The sequence below is a fragment of the Barbatula barbatula genome, assembly GCF_947034865.1.
Source record: "Barbatula barbatula genome assembly, chromosome: 11".
Classification (NCBI taxonomy): domain Eukaryota; kingdom Metazoa; phylum Chordata; class Actinopteri; order Cypriniformes; family Nemacheilidae; genus Barbatula; species Barbatula barbatula.
Window position 1 is genome coordinate 8,210,299 of NC_136774.1, and position 15,531 is coordinate 8,225,829.

The window sequence follows — 15,531 nt, forward strand, 5'->3', positions numbered from 1 at the left end:
TTTGAAATGAACTCACAAAGTGTTCTTTATATATATGTTGGCTGCGGTTTTGTTTTTGTGCCTTTCATTCATTTGGTAATGCTTTTTCAAGCAGTATTAATCTCTCTGAGGACTGTAGAGAGAGAGTGCAATGGGAACTAACATCAATCACCGGAGGTCATTCCTTTTGACCCTGGGAGCGCCTATCTCCTACAGTATTTCATCATCATACCAAAATGTCAAACCAAGAAACAAGAAATCAAGCACATTTGTTGATTAAAAGTAACATGTGGCTGAAAAATATTTTAGGGGTCTCTGTTTCTCTTAAGCCTAACAATATTTGTGTAATTTCCATTTCGCATTTGCCCATTGTAGGCTATTCTTTTTACCGTCGTTGCAGACTCGGGCTCCTCCATTTTTATTCCCTCTTTCTTTATTCCACCTGGAATGGACTCCAGATGTTTAACGGGGAGAAGGAGATACCGCTTGCTCGGCGATATGAGCTAGCAAAGAAAAGCAATGGGGGAGAAGGAGGGAGCAAGCGAAAGTGAGTGCGAGAATGTTGGAAAGACATAAAAGTTTGTCTGGATGCTATTAAGTACAATTTGATGTAATGTGCAGTTTGGGACGTGACATTTAAAATGGAAACTGCGCACCATATGATGAGGATTTAGGGGGTCTTGAAGGTGGGGAGGGAGTGCGCTGGAAGCGTTATTTTAAGTGCAGGATAAACAGACCTCAGTTGGAGGCGCCCATTTTTGCACGTTTCCGGAATTGCTCGGAATTGGCTTTCCTGCGGCCCTCATCCCGCAGCACAGTATCGAGTACAGCAATAACAAACGTACGTCTGCGCGGTTGTAGCCGGAGCACAGTCGCCCCTTTGTGCAAGCAGGCGGCACTCGGCCTTTTGAACCTGCGGCACCGACGCAAACGTCGACCTCAATTGAAAGCCTCTATCCGTTTTCTCGCTTGTGTTTTCAAATGGTGGTCTTGGTCTGTTTTTAAGCAAGAGCTAAGGTTTCCTCTCTTCTGGTATTAAATTAAAAGTTGCCATTTTGAAATAAAACAAGCCTGGACTTTAGCTTTGCTAAATTCATGCTGGGGACAGAGGTCTGATCATGCGTATCAAAGACTCGAGGAAATTATGGTTTGCGTGTGTCGGGAATTCTAGAGCGCCGGCTCATAAAGATGTCCGCAGTCCATATCTGGTTCCCTTTTCTTTCTTTAAAATGTAATATCAGCTCAACAGATTGGCAATGTTTTTAGCATGACAAAGAAAATCTTTTGGCTCTTTAAAATGAGCCTTAAAGTGACAGTTCACCCTAAAATGAAAACTCTGTCATCATTTACTTACCCTCTTATCATTTTAAAACTGTATGACTTTTTCTTTCAGAACACAAAAGAAGATATTTTCAAGAAAGTTGGAAACCGAACAGGGCCGGCACCGATTCCCTTCTATTGTATGGACACAAAACCGATGAAAGTTAACAATATCTATGTATCTAACAATGCCAAGTCTTCAGGGAAAGACATGATTTTTTATTGAATGCTCATAAATTTCCTAAATATAATTTAGATTTCATCGGAACTGTATATATATTTCGAAACCTTCTCACAACTGCATTACTCAATTCAACGGGTTTTCAGAACCATGAGAAACAAACTAAGAGGAAACTGTGTATAACACTCTTGGTGATCTGTTTCCTGGATGTATTCGATTTCTTCTTTTCGGTTCTCAGACCCCATGTGCTCTCTGCACATCTGAGCCAAAGCCTTATACAGCCTCCTATGGTCCAGTCGCACGCAAGAATCCAAGGCGGCATCAACAGCCGCAAAGACTGACCAACTGGGTCATAGTGCCTGATATGTAGTCAGTCTTGATCTTATCATTAATGCGAAGTATTAGCAGCGCTTATTTGATATACATGTTACATTCACACATTATATATATATATATATATATATATATATATATATATATATATATATATATATATATATATTAGGTTTTGTAAGTTGTTATTTACTTAAACTGCAATTGAATTATTGAGTCAAAAAGAAAGACATCTGACCCAGATGTTTACAAATGTTTGCAGTCATTTGAATGCGCTGAGGAGAGCAAAAGAGCAGAAATGAAATAAATAACTGATACAGCTTTAGAAAACAATTTTGGACCACACTAACATTTCTTTGTTTTCTTTGTTTCCATGTCGTGAAAGTTATAGTTCACCCAAAAAGGAAAATTCTGTCATCATTTACGGTACTTACCCTCTTGTCATTTCAAACCTTTTTGACTTATTTTCTTTCACAGAACACGAAAGAAGATATTTTGAATAATTTTGCTGACAGAAGTGCCGCCCTAGGCTACTCGTTCACTCCTATTGTACGGACACGAAATCAAAAGTCAACATCCTTTATAATATTTTTCTTTGTGTTCTGCAGAAGAAAGAAAGTCATACTCTAGTAGGCCTACATGTTTGAAAAAACAAGGCGGTTGTAAACAATGAAAGCATTTTCTTTTTGGTGAGAACGATCCCTTTAATTTACCCATGTAGTATACTAAATTAGCATTGAAAGTGCACGCAAATTGTGTAAGATCATTTGATCGTTTTCTTTAAAAAAATGGGCATAAAGATCTTCTTCAACACGCAATGCTGATATACTGTAATAGGTGAAATAAAGTTGACATTGACCTGTGTGCGCTAGGACCCAGCGCTCGGCGCGCAGTCGGGAGAGGAATGTGCGCTCTGAGGCTCAATGTGAGTGTGACAGGATGGCAGAGGAAAAGCGCCGGAGTCTTGGAATTAAGAACGGGACCGTTATTCACCGTTACGCTACGAGTGACACCAAACGCACCACGGAGCGCACCGGAGGACACACTGTCATGTTTGCTGATTGGCGGTCGGATCTTTATTATATATGAAATGCTGTTGTTTTTGGAAAAAACATGGGTAAAAGCTACTTTCAGGAATTTTGGGATGCACAGAAAACCAAGGGACTAACAACTTAAACACGTCATTAAATGTAGATATATATGAAGAGTGAGATTTTTGCGCATCCGTTTTTTTTTTTGCGTAGGTTTTAAAACGCATCGTTGTTAAAGAGGCACAGTTATGTGTTCAAGTATTCCGTTTCATTTTTTGACATGGAGGACCAGACAAGGTATGGAAATTGTACATGCTGGATTTCTTAATCATCAATGACACTTTTAAATTGAAGTGACAGTTTCACAATCCGACGTGCCGATCAAGCTATCCATTCACAGAACGCACGCTAAACTTTAAAAGCGAAAGGAGTGTCAAATAACTTTTTGTTTTCTCATTGCATTCATTCACCACTGATGTTCTAACTTATCACCACCAAGATAAACAAGTTTGTGATGTCATGGGCTGATCTGGGGCCGCACAGCTGATCGTGTGGGGGACAATGTCTGGACCCTGCATCCTCATCCCGTTTTGGGTCCGTTTGTTTCTCCTGCTGCTCATCCAAAGCAGCGCGTCGGAGTGCAAAGTCACCGAGGGCTGTCCGGAGCTCCTCTCCAGCGGCTGCAGCTGCACGGAGGAGCGCGGTAAAGCTCACCCTGCACCCGGAGCGCGGAGAAAAGTGAGCTGCGGTGGGAAGGAACTGACGGAGACTCCAGAAGACAATCTGCTCCCCAGTCGGACTGTTTCTTTGTGAGTATTACAATCTATGTATGTGGCATATTTTTCATGCAGGTTTAGTTCTAAATAAGTACAGTATTAGGCTAAGTGTATCCAAGTTCATCCAAAAGAATGTTGTTCAAATGTATTAAGCTGTAGTTACAATGTAATTACAATGTAATTGAAACATTAATGGACCATACGAGTTAAACTTGCAATGCAATGGTCTGTACAATAAATACTTAAGTTTGTAGAATGAGATGTGTCATTGTGAGTGGATGCGTCATGACGTTTGTAACTAGCAGTGTCACAATATACTGGTATTGTCAATAACCGTGATATACTACAGTATCATCCATAGTGATTAATGTCACATATGGTAATATTGTAAATAATTCAGCGCTGCCAGTGACTTACCATATCACAAAATATCCAAATCTAGGACAAATTTGAATGATCGCATTATTTTCAAAATTCCAATAGATATCACAATAATATTGTTACGATGAATTCTATAGACCACAGTAATGTTGTACTGTGTTATACAAATTATAACTTTTTAGTTGAAGTACCTTAGCAAGTAATATTGCATGCATGATTTATGATGTCATTGTAAAAAAACGTGATATGTTTGTCCTTCTGCCAGTGTTTTTGTGTTGTCTGTGTAGATATCGTAAAGTGAACATTCATATTTCCATCCTTCCTCATAAGGTTATCAAATTAGAAATTGGAGTCTGAGGAGAGAAGACACAATCTAACACACATACATTACACACTCTACACAATGGGGCCACGTTCATATTGTCTGTGCAGGAAGGAAATTAGATCCTTCATAGTATGTCTGGAGTTTTGATGACCTACTGTGCTGTTATTTTTTAGTCTTGATGAACGTAAACTATTCTTGGGTTTGAGGTATTGGACTGTGGGTGTTTGGGCGCCTTTATGAAAAACATGCAGAAAATATGCACTTAATCCCAGTATGAGACGAGGGAGAACAGTCTAGAGCTGTGTATATTTGTTTTAGGGAGGAGTATGCTATTTTTCGAATGTTTCTTGACATCTCGATTAGCGCGGAAAAGCAGGAATCGTGAACTTGCCTGTCACAAAACCCGCGTTTCGGGCTCCGCCTACCCATCGTGCCCTTCTGCTTCCTTTCCCAGTGGGAGCAGAACTTGCGTGCACATGGCCGTCGTAAAAACGTAAACATTAAAAGCACTCCAAAACCTGCAAACAAGCCCAGGAGAAGAGAACCATGCTAGGGGATTGGTTCCCTTGGAGGAGGAGGCCAGAGTAGCCAGGACTCCATTTAAAGAGGCCAGTGGTTCTGCTTAATAACCGTTCACATCTGCTCAACACATTGCCTCTGCTAAACCAGAGGAAATGGAGAGAAAAAAGCTATACAAGAAGGGGACAAAGCTAGGCTGGGTGGCAGACGACGGAGGCGTTTGGAGACAAGCTCTCGTGAACCTCGGCACCCTTAACATGGTTTATTTGTTTTCCGCACATATGGAAAGCGCACCGTGTGGCACTTTTATGAGACTTTGTGTGTTAGAAGTAAAGTATTCATAGTCTCCTGCCCCCTGAAGGGAAAATGAGGAGCGGTTAATGAAAACGTTTTAGTCAGCAATAGTTCGAGTGTTTCTAAAGGTAGTTAGGTCTGATTAATTCTCAGACATGGAGATGAAGGGTTTCACGCTTCCCTCCTAGATATACAATGTTGATGTTTTGTTGTCTGTAATGTTGCTCTCGGCTGTCTAGACAGTTTCCAAGGTGTGTTTTTAAAGGGCCAATGTGTATTTTTTAGGATCTATTGAAAGAAATGCTATATAATTTAAATAACTATGTATTCAGAGGTGTATAAAGATATTACATAATAAAGCGTTATGTTTTTATTACCATGGAATGAGCTATTTCTATCTGCATACACTGTGGGAATTCACCATGTTGTTTCTACAGTAGTCCTAAACAGACAAACTGCTCTACAGAGCATGTTTTGTAAATATGTTATCTCCTTCAGCAAAGAAACAAAAACGTGACGACATCTCAGTCCTGTGTTAGCCACCCTAGTGCTTCGAAAGTGAAGCGTGGAGCGAGTCATTGTTTGCAGTTCACAACTTTACAGCTATATGCCGCTAAGTTTCACACACTGGACCTTAAAAATGTGCTCATCAAGATTGGTTTAAAGCGAATGTAACACACACAGTTTCTGTCAATCTCATATTAATCTTGAGTACCTACAGAGTAGGTGTGCACTGGGTGGAACTACAGCACAAGCATACAATGCGTCATTGCATTATCCCTGCATAACTGTTGATTCACTATAAGTGTGCACGTTTTCCTTATTTACACATGCACTGATTGCCAACCAAACACACACATTTGACCAGAGGTGGAAAAGTACAAAAAGATTATACTCGAATACAAAGTATGAAATTCTACTTGAGTACAGGTAAGATTACCATGGTCAAAAAATGTACTCAAGTAAAACGTAAGAATAGCTTCTTTAAAATGTACTCCAAGTAAAAGTTACTTTTTAAAAGCAGGACCTCTCCTGTTTTGTTCAAAAGGACAAGGGGTCATTAAAGGAACACCTTTACAAAATAATGTGCAATTACAAAATAAAATATGTTGACACACAACATTTAAAACATTTAGGTTCATTTAGTGTCGACTGACCGAGCTGCAGCCCAGCCTGATGCTCATCTTTGTACTCCTGGTGTTACAGAGACTGCATTTCACTTTTATCCACTTCACTCATATTCACTCATATAACTCTAACATTTATAAGAGGAGGTTCTATGCATGACCGTAACTTGCCCTTAAGTCTATGGGATTTTTGGGAAGTGTGATCGAGGAAAACTGTAAGTCTGATCTCTTAGAAAAGATATAGCTCAAGTACGACCAGTCTGAAGATCTGTGTGAAGGTCGGTGGCTGTAGTTTGATAGCTGTAGGATGAGTTAGAGTCAGAAAATGTAGTCCCAAAAGAAGAAGATGAAGTAAAACATCAGGATGTTGGCTGTATAAATTCCACGTTTGTACATAAATGTGATGATTGACAGCTGTAACCAGGTCGTTAATGTGGCAAACACTTTTCCCAGTTTAATCCGCTTGATATGTATCTGCTATTGTCGGCCAAAGTCAGGCAATTTTAACTAAAAAACAGACGCTGTGTTTTGTTTATGTTCAGAGCTCCACAGCACGCTCTCGCTGTGTTGCAATGTTTACATATTTAAGAGCTTCGCATTTTGTTGTTTAGTCTTTTTGTATGAAGCTGCATATACATTATATAGTTAATAAAGTGAGAAGTGGTTTGTGCGTCGAATGTGTTGATTCGTAGGTTTTTTGGGGGCTTGTCATTGTTTACTGTTCTTTTCAACAATGAGATCTGGCAATCATGGTTATTGTTACGGCAGGGCTGGTGAGGCTTTTTTCAGGTTTGAAATGACAAGAGGGAGGGTAAATAATGACAGATTTTTCATTTTAAAGGCAAACTATTCCTTTAAGATAATCATTGTTGCAATAAAATATGATGTTAAGTGAATGCTAAGTGACAGCATTGAGACGGAGCTGTCTCTGACCAATCCTAGTTAAAAGACAAGAGATTAGAATGTGATGTTTGGGGTCAGTCATTTTGGTAAAGGTTATCTTATGGACCAGCTGCAGATCTGCAACAAAACATATGGCATTCCTCAGCTGATTAGGTTAGATAAGCAGATGGCATCCTTTAATCTGATTGGTGGAGGGGGAAAATGTGGGGGAAGGACTCCAATAATTACCCAAAACATTATACTTCTTGTTCCTCCATAGCCTGAAGAAATTACTGCGTGAATGTACAGTTGTTCGTGAGAAAATGAATGTGCAGGGGCAACACCATAATTCAGTTCACATAACCTCTTTTTATGGTAATCGGAATATATTTGAATGTATTCATTCCTTCTTTGTTTCTTAAAATCATCTGCCTTGTCTTTCTTCCATTTAATAACAGTTTTCGGGCAGAATCGGAAATAGGTTGTTTGCACATGACATCATGGCACTGCGCGAAGTGCCGGTGAAGTGGCAGAAGGTGATTTTCTGACTTTCTGAAACGAGTCTTAACATACCTAACCCTCGACCAGGTGAGCTCAAATTTACCGCTCAAGAACCTTGTCACGGCGCTGCAAAGATCAAGTTCTGATTACGTTTAGTAATATGATTATTACCATTATAATGAAACAGCTTAACGTACCGAAACAACGTCCTCTTAAAAAGAAGAAAAAAGTTCATTATAAAGGACCCAAATAACGTGGCTCAAGGCAGCGACAAACTGAGAACATAGAACTTTTGTGTTATCATGTTTATGTCTGATAAAAGTTTTTATTTATTTAGGTTTTCCGTCGTTGTTGTTTTGATACGTGATGTGAGATTTTTGTCTTTCTCCCTTTAATAAGGGCTCGTTGTTTTAACAGAAGCTAGTATTTATTACAAGTGAGGTTTGACTTACCTGGACGTTGTTCAGGTCCTTAAACATGTGGCATTTGAGTTTGTGAAAATCACTTGCTGCTCTTCAACCGCGCCTTGCTCATCATAAACACCACAACCTATTTAATGAGTTGGATTGGAAGTCACTTTTCCCGCATCCGCGCCGCAGCTCATTGTGTTGGAGCACGTGTGCTAACCGCTCGGCCACGGCCCAACCGATTTTCCTGCTTTTTTATCCCCACACTTGGCCTCTGCACTTCTTTCAAATGTATTTAAAACTCTGCATTACCCTGAATGCTCTATAGGAGCAGTTTAGATGCGGTTTGCATTTCATTGGCGTCTGCTTGTTGTTTATTAAGCAGCTCTGCAGAGGATTTGTGGCTACACCTCTGTATTAGAGTTTAACTGCTTTGACCTTTGCGGCTAACTGATCACTTTGTGTGTCAATGTGTCTGTGTGCGTGTTTGATGCTGTTCCACACATCAGCCTGTTCCAGGTTTCCATTATATCCCAAATTACCCATAAATCCTTTCAGTATATGCATACACCCATGGCATATACAAGTCATTTGGTGCTACTATGTGGTATACAGCCCAATATATTTGCCATGAACAGACGCTTTTCCACACAAGCACAAACCCACCCCCTCTTCACCCTCTCTCTCTTTTCCCCACCCCTCTTTCATGAGTTCATCCATACAGAGTGAGTCTGAACCTAAATATTTAGCTGTCCTGGTAGGAAACTGCCATGCCTAAACTCTTTCCAGATGTGGGGGAGAGCAGTGCGCTGTTTAGAGCTAATTATGTGCGGCTGCACAGTGACTGAGCTGATAAAGGGGAGAGAGAGAGCGAGAGAGAAGAAGGGTTAAAAAAGTGAAATGTGTGAAGCGGAGAGATCGAGAAAGGACAGAAGAAGAGAGGGATTAAGGGAAGGGTGTAATGGAGAGTCTTGTCGCTTTATGTCTGTTTGAGCGAAAATGAGATGTGGGAAAACGAGAGATTGTAATGAGGAATTTGATACTATGAGTATTGCAGTATAAAAGCGTGTAAACACCACATGCACATGGGTGTGTATGTATATTATATGTACCAGGTACATTTCTGTGTGATGAAGAGGAACTGTTCTGGCATTCTTCAATTGTTTGTTTGTAGGATCAGCAAATAATCTTCTCTACATAAGAATACTGGATTACCACTTCATGTGATCTTTTTAGATGTAGAAAGCTTTCAGTGTGATATTACAGTCTTAAAAAAATCAAAGTTTTGAAAGAGTATAATGCAAATGGAAAAATATACATATTGAGAGTATAATTTGATCATCCACCAATTTTATCTTATCTTTATGGATGTCCAGGATTTTTTTGAGCAAATTGTTGATTTGGCGACTCTAATTCCTGTGTTCCTGTGATCTTTCTGATGGCTTTGCTGTGTTTTATAAATCCATGGTCTGTTCAACTTGCATTTGCTCGACACGTAGAATAAACTCCACACCAGCATGCCTTATTTAAGAAGAAATTATTGAACAAAAAACCCATACCTGTGAATAACACAGCTTTTGATTCGACTGTCCTGTTACTTTTGGTCGCTTAAAAAAGGGAAAGGCTACATATTAAAGAGCTGTAATTCCCAAACCCTTCAGCTAATCTGGATGTAATAACACAAAAAGAAGATGGGAGTGTGCACTTTAAGACAGTATATATTATATAACTGTAACTCGAATACAATGTGGTACAAACATAGCTCTGTCCAAATACTTATGGACCTAACTGTATATATATAATGTTTATAATGAAGTGTTATCAATCTATATAAACACACATATATATATATATATATATATATATATATATATATATATATATATATATATATATATATAAACAATTAAATGAAGAGTTTGGTTCCAAAATGAGATCAAACTGCAGTTGGTTTGTTTAGATTTATGCCATAATAACTCCAAAATACAGCTGATTCACACAATAAAATAATGATCGCATAATAAAAACATGATTTTTGAAAATATTTTAAATGTCATTTTGGAACCAAACTCTTTATATACTGAATATATATATATATATATATATATATATATATATATACCACCAGTACCCATTCACATATGGACACAAACCAATGCAAGTGAATGGGTGCAAGTTTGCAACATTCTTCAAAATATATTTTTTTGTGATATGTAAATTTTTTTAAATTGAGTTATCATTTACTTAAGCTTATGATCCAAAAGTGTATTTGTAATGAAATGTTGAATCAAAATATTTCTTTCTGAAGCTACTTTTTGTCTCTTTGGTTTACATAATCATGATATGATTTTTTCTTTGGGGGTATCTTCTTCTTGTGTGATGAATTAGATTTCCCACCAGATCCTGTAATTAGATTAAATATATTCATTAGGTTAAAAATGTCAATCGCTTGAAAGCTCTGCTTATATTTAATGTTATAACTGCTTACTTTATGTACTTGAAGTCAAATGTCAAACTGACATTTCCAGCTAAATTGTATTCAACAAACCAACATATTACCATTATTATAAACGTACTGTGTTATGGTTGTCATGATTCTGCCGCATCATGTCATGTATGTGTGTGGTGCTACCCCTGCCACCCGTCTTGTCACGTAAGACTAGTCTGGTATAGTCAGTTGTTGTCATGTTAGTGTTGTATTTAGTCCTGTTAGTCTAGTGTAGTAAGTCATGTTCTTACCCTTGCCCTGTTATTTCACCCCCTCGCTGGTTTTTATTTTGTATTTTGTCTTTTATATTAAAATCTTTTGTTAACCCCTTACCCGCTGTCTGCACTTGGGTCCTCTTGTCCATGTTTCACCACCCCTGTTCATTTACATTTATTCATTTAGCAGAAGCTTTTATCCAAAGCGACTTACAAGTAGTTTTTTACAGTGTCACATTACTGCAGAGCAATCAGGGCTGAGGTGCCTTGCTCAAGGGCACTTCAGTCATGACCTGCCGGCAACCTTCTGATCACAAGCCCAACGCTCTAACCACTAGGCCACAGCTCACCCCCAGTTTATGACAATGGTACTGTAGGGAGTGTTCAGTGTTGTAGTTTCAATGCAACCAGCAGCACTAAACTGAATCGGTTGGACTCGTCACGTTAACATTTACATTTAGGCATTTGGCAGACGCTTTTATCCAAAGCGACTTACATAGCATTATCCTATACATTTTACATAGGTATCTGCAATCCCCTGGGATCCAACCCACAACCTTAAATTGTTAACGCAATGCTCTTACGATTCTACAGGAAAGCTGTAGTTTAAAAGATCGTTTCAAAAGATAGTTTCAAAAAAATCATTGTTTATTTTATTTGGTGTCACAGAAATCACACACTTCACCTTTATATAATTATTAACATTTTGCTGGTTTAAAGATTAAGTGTGTCCATAAGCATCAGACTTTAAAACCCGTTGTGGTTCTGTAAGTATCTTGTATGATATAATTCTTACTAAAGCTAATCCAAAGAAAACCAAAACTGAACCCTGAAGCGCAAGGGTGTAACTTTTGTTTGAGAAGTTGGCGTGACAAAAAATGGGAGAAAATGTTTATGATTTGAATCCAATCACAAATTAAAAATACCTATGTTGTGCGTTATTTTTGATTGTTCAAATTGATTACACCATGAAACCAAAAGGTGTTTTGAAGGGAGAAAATGGGAGTATTGACTGAGTAACGGAGTAAAACATGGCTTGTAAACCTGAATCTGCGATCGGAAGGAGACGAGCCGGATGAAGTGACCTTAACAACGTCCAGAGAAGCCTACGTTTCTGTAAAGCCAACTATAAATACTGCTGTTAAAAGTAATAAATCAGGTGTTAGGCTTAGACCACGTAAAAACTAATTTCTATTGAATTGAAATAAAAACCATGTGATTGAATCTTTCAGTGATCTATTTTTAGAGTGTGCACGGGACGCGTGCATCGACACAGGCTCTCTGTGTCCTGCTCGGTCCTAGTACATATCTGTGGCGATGACGCCGTGTGGTTAAAAATTTGAAAGTGAGGGGGACACGAATGGGATTTCGAAAAGTGAGGGGGGCATGCCCCCCCTGTCCCCAGAGGAAATTACGCCCCTGCTGAAGCGTAAAGTCAGCATACAAACAGCTGCCAAATACTTGACGACCAGGATTCAAGAACACCACATATGAGTATTTATTCTCCGATCAAGGTCGTCTTTTTCTATAACATAGAGCTTAAGTGACGTTGACACATATTTAAATGTTCGCTGACGCAAAGGTCCCACATACAGTCAAAGAGTACATGTATCAATCGCCATCTTAGAGTTACCCGTAATATAGAGACTCTTTCACTCAGTGTTGATACTGACTCAACAGTCGCTAATGTTTCTTTAACGTTATATCAACGTTCTCTCACCACAGATTTGCGCTCTAACATGCATATGACTTATAAATGGCTGTAAGAATGTGGGTGTGCAATGAATTTGTCATAAAGCTGTTTTGAGATGCCATTGATTCCAACTTCATCTTGACCTTGAACTGATGCCCCCTACAGAAAGCAGCTGCATCTGTAAGGCTCATGTTCCATCTGAACAACGTCTATTTGTATTACAAAAAACAAAAACTTCAGAGTGTTGTGCAATCATAACTCAGTATCCGTACGGATGTACTCGCGCGGGTCTCCTTCAGGTCAAGAGTGTGACAGGAGGGGAGTGTGTTTTCAGAAACCTTCCTGACAGACATCCGGGGAATTGTGTGGAGGGGCGTCCTCGGAACGACGGCATTCCAGGAGGGTTTATTTTTGTGGGAAAAGGCGACGAGAGCAGAGGAGAGAGAGGGAGGGAAGGGCACACGTGTTCAGAAAAGGGGCGGCGGTCCGCAATAAATCAAAAAAGCAAACAAAGACCCAGACACTGGATACCATGGGCCTAACCCATCACACCTGCCCCTGCCAAACACACTTTGACCCCTGACTCCCGATTCCGAACGTTTAGGTAGAAGTCAGCGCTCTTTGTGAGGAAATATTTTCTCTGTGGAGCTATTAAGCAGTTATGTATGCTGTGTTTATTTGTTTGACCGCTTTGGATGGGAGTTTGCGGACGAAAAATCCCCCAGCAGTGTTGTGTTCAGCGTACACACACACACACAGAGAAAGAGAGAGAGATGCTTCTCCCGAAACTCAGCGGGAATCTCTGTTTGGATAGTTTTTCCTTTCACTCTACTTGTCTTAACTGACTCCAAGAATTGTTGAACTCTCCCTCTCTGTTTGTCTTGCACTCTCTCTATCTTTTCTTCCTCTTCATTCGGATGCCTTTCTTTTTTCGATCCTTTGCGTAAGTCTGTCCTCAGCTGTCTCTTTTCATTCACCACAAAGCTTCTTTGGATCTCTGTCCTTGGTATCATGTGTCACACAAATGTGTTTTATTGTATGCAAAGTGTGAATGTGTGCGAACGGGGTAAGATCTCGCTGCATTGTGGTGATTTACTGTAAATGGTGTGTAATTTTGGTAGCTGCGGTACATTTGTACCCGGATTCTTAGAGAAGAGAATGCTGTTAGAAGAATTGCTTCATGTTCTCTTCTTTTCAGATTCAGTATTTGATGTAGTGCTCTGATACATAGTGTTGTTATTCAAGAAATATTTTGATTGGAGTTTGAGGAATCCATTTCTGGAACTTGCCAACATCAGACAGACAATGACATTAAATAGGTTAAAGGTACAGTTCACCCCAAAATTCTTCCAAATATCTTTCAGCACGAGCATTGCGTCTCTCTCTCAATGATGTGAATGTGTGTTATTTCAGGTTTGCTTGCTGTTAGTAGAAATGTGAAAGCATCGCTGTCTGTAAAGTTACAGTATATCAAATCTCTCTAATCATAGCAAACTAAAACAGAATACCCAATTACCTTTTCTTGGTTTTACACAAAGATACAAGGAAGGGACATTTTTGTGACTTTATAACTATTCACAACGTTAACACAGTCCACCACAGCAATAATTCTCTTATGAGAAAGTCTTCATTATCTTTGCATGAGAAATGTTCGTACACCATACCACATCTGTAGAGCGTAATGGGTTAGTTCATCCAAAAAGGAAAGTTCTGTCATCATTTTCTCACTCTCATGGACATTGTTGGTACATCATATTTATTTACAAAATTGGCCAAAAAACTTATTAAATCATGTTGAATACAAATTTGAACAAAATAATTGTCTGTGGTAATAGTAGCACTGTATGGACACAAAACCACCGAGACATTTCTCAAAATATCTTCTTTTGTGTGTTCCACAGAAGAAAAATTCATGTTTTTATTATGGGGTGAACTATCCCTTTCAATTCTGTTTAACCAAGAGGAAAAAACGAACAAACAAAAAGTGTTTGTTGTTGTTCACCTGATCATTGACCTGTGCATAATCATAAGCAAAAGGGAAGGTCCGATTCATTGTTCACCATGAGTTTTTCCAGCATCCGATCTTGTTATCTGGGTCAAACTATGCAAAAACAAATACAATGATACACACCACACGAAGAAGTTCCAGAAGTGCTTTCTGTTCTGCGATTTAACTGTGATGGTGGCCTTGTGTGGTTAACATTGTATAGAAATGATGTGCACATTCCAAAATGGCCAATTTTCCTTTACAGTACTACTGAAGTAGCTCGTAGCATTCTTGTATGTGTGTGCAATTCAATGCGTGGTTCTCTATTTACGAACGCAAGTCTCTTTTTCGGTTACTACTTATTGTGACATTTTCTAATCCCCGTTGGCTTGCATGGGCCGTATTTATGCGCCTGTGTATTTTCTGTTACTGTGCTCCTGCGTGTTTGTGTGTACGAGAAGGGCGTTCATGGCCACAGTTCCCAAAAATAGTGCAACGTCCTCTCCTCCATAATTAGAGAGCGTTTATAAAACCCAGATTTTAATTTTAGTCTGTGGAAAAGCCCAACATATGCGGGCAAACACACACGTACACACATACTCGCATACACATGCACTCGCTTTCGAGCACACACATCCAAAACGCAGCCTGTAATTTTAAAATAAGCAACAGTTTGTGGACTGCTCTGCGTTCTGTCCATCATGGGTCATTATTTTATTTCTCCACACACTCACAGACTTGTTTAATGTCTTCATTCTGTCTGCAATTCCCAGCAGCGTGAACGATGTTTAACCTCCTGTTTGTTGAATTTGAAGGATTTTATCGTGATGGTGGTTAACAGGTGCTGTGTTGACAACATCTGCCGTGATGTTAAAGACAGTCAGTTCAGTTATAGTGGACGTTTGGGGGATGAAAGTATGAACATGGTCATGCTGCATCCTAAAATCAAAACAAGTGTTAAAACAATGGCAGTTTTTAGACTGTTATAATATCGTGCATCTTAAAAAAACATTTTGAGTTTGATTTTCTATTTGTCAATGGTGAGTACCAGTAGTTTGCGCTTATATTAGAGAGTACTATATTAGTGGCACT

At 39.1% G+C, this 15,531-nt stretch overlaps 1 protein-coding gene across 1 annotated transcript in view; it reads left to right on the forward strand.

Moving 5' to 3' along the window:
* The first annotated feature begins 2,828 nt into the window (after positions 1–2,828).
* adgra2 (adhesion G protein-coupled receptor A2) overlaps positions 2,829–15,531 on the forward strand; it is a 58,758-nt gene continuing 46,055 nt past the window's right edge. Inside the window, exons 1-2 of the mRNA XM_079467179.1 lie at positions 2,829–3,141; positions 3,344–3,653. Of these exons, the coding sequence (XP_079323305.1) occupies positions 3,406–3,653 (248 nt within the window). The 5' untranslated portion in view covers positions 2,829–3,141; positions 3,344–3,405. The remainder of the gene's footprint in view (positions 3,142–3,343; positions 3,654–15,531) is intronic.